The sequence below is a fragment of the Octodon degus genome, unplaced genomic scaffold (genome assembly GCF_000260255.1).
Source record: "Octodon degus isolate 3935 unplaced genomic scaffold, OctDeg1.0 scaffold00116, whole genome shotgun sequence".
In the NCBI taxonomy this organism is placed as follows: Eukaryota; Metazoa; Chordata; class Mammalia; order Rodentia; family Octodontidae; genus Octodon; species Octodon degus.
In genome coordinates, this window is record NW_004524692.1 from 4,437,378 (window position 1) to 4,444,073 (window position 6,696).

The 6,696-nt window shown below is 49.6% G+C and overlaps 1 protein-coding gene across 1 annotated transcript in view; it reads right to left on the reverse strand.

Moving 5' to 3' along the window:
• Nos1ap (nitric oxide synthase 1 adaptor protein) overlaps nt 1–6,696 on the reverse strand; it is a 293,255-nt gene that overhangs the window by 5,646 nt on the left and 280,913 nt on the right. The window contains exon 8 of the mRNA XM_004639967.2: nt 4,821–5,000. Coding sequence (XP_004640024.1) covers nt 4,821–5,000 — 180 coding nt within the window. The remainder of the gene's footprint in view (nt 1–4,820; nt 5,001–6,696) is intronic.

Here is a 6,696-nt window from a genome sequence, read left to right on the forward strand (position 1 = left end):
ACTATAGTTACTGCACTTCCCCTGGACCCACAATTTCCCCACCTGTCAACTGGCAGGGCTGGCCAGGGGCTTCGATAGTCAATTCCACATACAGTTGGACAGAGTGGGCACTACTAGAGGTCACTAGCTAAGGGCTAACTGAAGAAAACACCTCAGTTTCCTGCTGTGATGTCTGAGAATTAGATCTGAGGATGAAGGAATTGAAGTGGTTACTTCTTACAGAAACCAGAGGAATAAAGAAATAAGCTTCTTTGATCAGCCTCTGAGTTCCAACAGCAGAATGCTATCAATGTATAAGAGACCCTTGAGTCAAAGGCTCCCAACACAAATCTGCTGGCACAAAAGTGCCACGAGAAACCATTCCTGACTGTCCCCATCCTGGATTACATAAGCATTTTACTTCTGCAAACATAGCTGTCCCATTTCAGGTGTTTTCAAACCCTGAGAATGTGGAAGGCACATCCTGCTGCCACTGCCCGAAACTCCACTAATGAGCCCTCATCTTTCTGCACCGGTCAGAAGCGGCACCAGGCCTAAGGCTCAAACCTCCGCTGTGGAAGTCTGTGCTGCGGGAGCAGCCAAATCAGGCCAAGTGGAGAGAAAATGGCCTGGACTTTTTCACACTGTGAAGTGAACCTGAAGCCCTGGAATGAGGCAGCCTTCCCCTCAGCCCCTGGCGAGACTTGTGCTATGGCTCTGGGCTTTGTTTCCAGTTTCATAGGACAGGGGACACCACCTCCTCCCTCCCAGATGGGATCTTATGTGTACTTAGGATGCTTTTCTTTAAGAAACACCTTTATGCAAGGAGAACATGTTCTTTCCTGCAAAGGCATAAGTGCCTCCTTTCCAGAGCTGTGCCATCTTTGGCAATAACTGTTCCACGCACAGGCAAAGCTGGGACTCAGCACACGGTGGTCTGGCCCTCAGGCCATCCTTGATGCTCAGGTCCATTTCCACCTGTCTTCTGGCCACAGCCCAGCATACGTCAGTTCAACCCTGCCCCCTCCAGTTCTATATCACTTCCCACAATCCTGACACCCACCCTCAACCCACCCAGAAACATCAGACCACTCACTCTCCAGCCTACTTGCCTGGACTCCAGCTCCTCCATCAGAAGTGGGGGCAGGGCCAGGCTGAAGTTAGGGAGCAGTGGGCACATGGAAATGGCAGTGGAGAGAACCAGAGCAATTTGCCCCCACACACACATACACACACCAGACATGGAAGCAGAGGCAGGTGGCACTGGCGCTGTCTTGCCATGCACATGGCAGGGATGTGGGCAGTACACACCAGGGTGCTGGGGACTGGGAAAAGCCACAGGGACATAGGCTACATCTAGGGCCTGCAGTGGGGCCGTGCGCACCATCAGCACTGTTCCTCTAACTAGCTATTGCACGCACAAGGGCGAAGCATAAACAGCCGAGCACTTGTTCCTAAACAAGCAGAAGGGGCAGCAGGTAGAAGGAAAATCTTTAAATAGCACTAATGAGCTGCAGTAACATTTCCCCTCGAGCCGGGCCAGGAATTGGCAAACTGTGACAGACTTGGCCTACTTACATGTTGCCAGCCAGCCATAATGCCCAGATCCATCTGGGAGCCATGCAGGCACCAGCTATATCCCAGGTTAGATTCAAGGCATGGCTCAAATCTCATTCACACCCTTGTACTTCAGGTCTGTCCAAAAGCAGGAAGCTTGTGCAGCCAGGCAGGCCTCATGCTGGGTTGGGAGAGCAGGTCAGAAGGACTTGGTTAATTCACTATGTACACACTGAGGTTTGATCTGGAAATACGTAAGGAGTTGGTTGAACACCTCCTGTGTCTACACCTGTAGGGCCTGGGCAGGTTCCTTCAAGACCAGCTATGAAGAAATTTAGGGTGAGCCTAGGAGAAGTCTTCAGGGCTTAGATCAAAGGCAAACACTGTGGAAGAGACCTAAGTCTGGTCTAAACAGCAAGCTGGGAACTAGACCGGCCTGTGAGAGTATATGGGGCAGGAGACATGAATAATGCAACAGGCAACCCCAAGGCTACACCTGTCTGCAGAAGCTGGGCCTTTATCCTCAGAATTTTATTCAGGGCATAGTGGATTCAGGGCATAGAGAAAAGGAAAATGTGCTCCCACCTGAAATGCTGGGGTCACAGTCTTGCTCACTGAAATTCTGGGGATTCCTTGTAGTTTAATGAAGAAAAGATAGAAAGTCTGCTTTTGGCTGGCAGGAGTTGGATAAAACAAGTACAATCTGACCTCATTCCAGAAAGTGGAACCAGTGCTGTCCAGGCAGAGAAAACACACATGCTGTAGTTGGTTTATATCAGACGGGGTCAAAGACACCAAGATGACCTATTAACCACTTATATATCTCAATTGTCTTACTCATGGATATGGATACTAATAAATAAAGCCATTGGGTCAAATCCTACAAAGAGAGTGGATGAAAGAGTTTGCAAAGAATCTCCAACTGAAGGCTGGTTTAGGACTGAATCCACCTGTGGGAAAGCCAGCTGAGGGAACACTGTTCTATCTACAAAAACAAGCTGTAGATCGAAGGGAGGCAAGGAGACACTGGCTGATGGGGACACCAGAGAGGGGAAGTGGGGTATGTCCAAGTCACTGTCAGATGACCTCAAGGTCCTGTCTAACCTGAAGATCCTGAAAATCTACTGCTATATCCAAAGTCAGGACATGAATGCCCACTGGTGGCTCTTCAGTGGCCTTTCATCATGTCACTGCTTGAACAGAGAGCCAAGCAGGGCACTGTCAGCTACATCTGACAAAATGCAAAGAAATAAGAAGCTAAGGCAGCTGAGAGTGGCTCACAGTGCAAACCCGAGACACCACACTCTTTGCTTCACCTGGACTCACTATCTTCTAGGAGAGAGGCAATTTGAACAGGGCTGGGCTCAGAAGGCTCTCGGAAACATGCTTGAGTCCGTGCCAGCAAAACCCTATAGGGTTACATGCTGGCTGTGGCAGACCTGTGATAAGATATAGGTCATATTGCTTTGTAGATTCAGAGCTTCCTTCAACCGCCACAACACTTTTGAGTGTTGATTACACATTTGCAAATAGCTTTTCTTAAATACTTAGCAGTGACTCCAAATTATCAGAAAGAAGGCCTTTCTCATTGTGTAATATCATGAATATGCATCAAGCCTAGTCAGAGATAAATAATAATTACTTGGCAATTGAGAAGAGAAAAAGAATTATGGTTGGAAAATAGATCTCTATTCAATGGGAAACTTTTGGAAATGATGTGTCTTAGTGCTGGAGTGCTCGGGCTTTGTGCTCCTGTCACCCATCACACTGGGGAAGGGAAGTGGGGGGTCCTCAGACTGGCACACCATCATTAACTGTAGGAAATGAATTCTTTTGACAAAGAGAACTGATTTTTTTTTTTCTCCAAATATAAGAAGCCACTGATGATATTCCTTCCTTTCTATCACTGTCAGGGGAAACATCTGCAAACCCTCCTCGCAGCACCACACTTCCTTTGGTTTTACAGTCAGGTTTCTTCTAGAGGCTCTAGTTCTTTGGCAACAATGTCCCACTGCTTCAGCTCTTCTCAAACTGGGTGCCAAAGTCTCCCATGGAGCTGGTGTCTCAGGCCCTGAAGCTCAGTGGAGAAAGTCACAAGAAGGCCTTGCCAAGGCCAAGCCACAGCAGATCTGGCCAAGGGATGCACCATCATTGGGAAAAAACAGCTCTGCCTGGGGGATCCCATCGCCCCCTCAGGAGCCAAGGGTAAGCAGGTGGTACAGCGAGGATCAAACATACTCTCTGGAGAACTCTGCACCCTGAATTTTAGGATGCAGAAAACCTAAGCAGCCAGTCTGGGCAAGTGGATTTAGAATGCCTAGCCCTGAAGCTGCCCTTCTAGTCCTCTCACCAATTCTCCCAAATCCTGACTCCCCCATTCTCCTAATTATCTTTACCCACCCACTTGGGTGCTGAGCCTACCTCATTCAGACCTTGGGATTTAACATTTTAAGTGGAATGAATGTGTCTTCACCACTTCCAGTTGCCAAGTAGATACAAAGCTCAGACTCCCAAGTTCAAGGAAGATGTGGATGGCAGTGCCTTCCACAGAAAGCAAACAGGAGGACTCTCCACTACTAGCTGGAAGGGAAATCAGCTCACCTCTCTCCTACTAAGTAGCAGTAGCCCAACAAGACTTCGAGGCATAAATACCACCTTGATCTCAAGAGGTAAGCCCATTCTTCTCATTAGGGCTCAAATAATCTACCTAAATTTCTGAAAATCCAATCTCATTATAATAAATTTCAAGGCTAGCATTGCCTAGAATAAGGAAATCACAGGTGGATGCTTGGGCACCTCTTGTGGACAAGGAGGTTGAGACGTCAGGGCAGTAAGCAGTCTTTGCGAGGATGTTTGGCACAAATTTATACTCATGGCTGCTTTAAGAGTATTAGCTTCAAGTCTCACTTCTCCTGACTCCAAAAGCATTCTTTCCCAACTCAGACAGCAGGAAAACAATGTAGGAAAGGAAGGGTGAAATTGTGTGCAGTTTTTCCCTTGCTAAATTCATGTCATTATCCAACAAATCCAGCCAAGCCAGCCAAGCCCAACTCAGAGCGGGGGATACAGGGGAAACCAACATGTTTCTTTCCATTTCACTTGCATCCCCTATCTCTCCCCCAGCCCCTTCACTTCCCCAACTCCCCCCAAAAGCAATGATCCAATAGCATGAGCGATTCCTTCTGGCTCCCTAGATTTAAACCTGCCCTGAGCCCCTTGCTAGGGTAGGCGCATCAAGCCCATGAGAGTGGAGCCTGCGAAGTAGGGAGGAGGCTAAGGAGAACCTGGGCCACAGCCACTTGTGTCTGCTGCTGCTGCTGCTGGAGGAGCTGCTGGAGGAGCTGCATCTGGTGGTGGGTTGACAACGGTGTCCCAGGGCCCAAGCCTGGTGGCTTCGAGATCGAGGAGGGCAGCAGCATGTGGGGTGAGGCTGTCAGCATGGGGTCCTGAGGGTGAGGTGAGACCTGAAGGAGAAGAGAAGACAGGATGTGATGCTGGGGCAGGGCTACCTGTGAGGATCTGTACCCTTCATGACATGGGCAGGTGAGATGGCCCACCTAGAACGCATGAGCTAGAGAAGGACTGGAATGGGGCTGTGGAGAGGAAGCTGTGTAGCTGCCTCCACACAGACTCCACAGTCAGGAAGGGGAGTCTGAACACCTCTGTGACTGGTCCCATCCCATCTCTTACCTACAACTTCCTTGTCATACTCTACTGTGGAGTCATTTGAGGTTCTAGACTTAGAAGAGTTATTTCTATAAACATGTCTCTCTACTACCCCACTATGAGAAAAAGAGGGGGCAGCTCAACCCCTTCCTTTATCCTGTCTTTAGTATTCCTCCTTTCAGGTCTGGGATGTTTCTCATGAGTCAAGCATTAGAGGAAGAGGTCAGGCAAGGGGTTGCTGCCCCATCTTCCTGCATAGTGAAAATCACCAGGGAGGGACATTTGGACACAGAATGTTAGATGACAGCCATTTCCGGCTCCTCCTCCTCTTGGACACTTATACAAAGGCTGTCACAAAGGCAGCTCCTGGACCTGGGGTTCGATGGCAGGGTGACACATGCCATTTCTCGTGGTTCTGTGGCTGATCTCTCTTCAAAACCCCAGGAGGATGACATCCACACCCAGGAGGCCACGGACCCTTGCAGAGGATTAACCAGGTATTCAGGAGAATATCAGCCACTGCCCTCCTAACTGCCAGATTCCTTCTGATGAGCTTATGTGACAGCATCCACCTGAGACAAGGTGCATTCAGGGTGAGGGATGGGCAGGGAGCAGGCGGCAAATCTAAGGGCCTAGCTGTGTGTGGGTCAGCAGTCTTCCTTCCGGGATTTTGTGTTTAGCCGTCTTCAAGTTCAAACTTGGTCTCAAGGTCTTAGGTGGTTTTTGCGTATAAAAGTGTATGTGGTGCTATGGATTGAACTCATCCTGAGATATGTCCCCATCTCCACCCCACTTTTAATTTTGAACTAGCATCTTGCCAAGTTGCCCAGGTTGTGTTCAGAGCTGCAGTTCTCCTGCTTCAGTCTCCCAGAGTGCTGGTATTGTCAGTCTGTACCACCGTGCATGGCTAAATTCTTAGTTTTTGCATCTGGATCCCATAGGAGCTCAGAAGGCCTGACCTAGGCTGCTAGGCTATGGGGATGCAAGGCTGGAGTTGGTGTGGCCTGTCCCAACATGACCTCGAGGCTTCTAGCATGCAGTGGGCCAGTTTCCAAACCCAACAGTGTGGAGGTGCACAACCACTAGAGCATTCAGGGAGGCCTGCACAGGCATGGCTCCCTCAGCTAGGGCCCGGGGGGGTTTGTGTCTCGTGAGCTTGTGCCAGGACCAGCCTGTGCCAACACTGTGCAGTGTGATGCTGTTCAGCATGCTGTGCAGAGAGAAGAAATCAATCACAGATGGGTGGGATCCTGGGAGCAGAGCGCACACCACAAATGAACCCCACAGATTTGGACACACGGTAGTGACTGGGTGGTACACAGGGCCCAGGTCTATGGATATCAGGCCCCTCTCAGAGGCTGTGCTCCAGCACTGTCACGGTGCTATGGAGTGCTTGGCTCTCCAGAAAGTAGGAGCAGCAAGCAACTCCGATGGCTTGAAGCTGAGCCTGAGGCTGGACACAGGTCATTCTCAGAGGCAGCAGGGACATATATA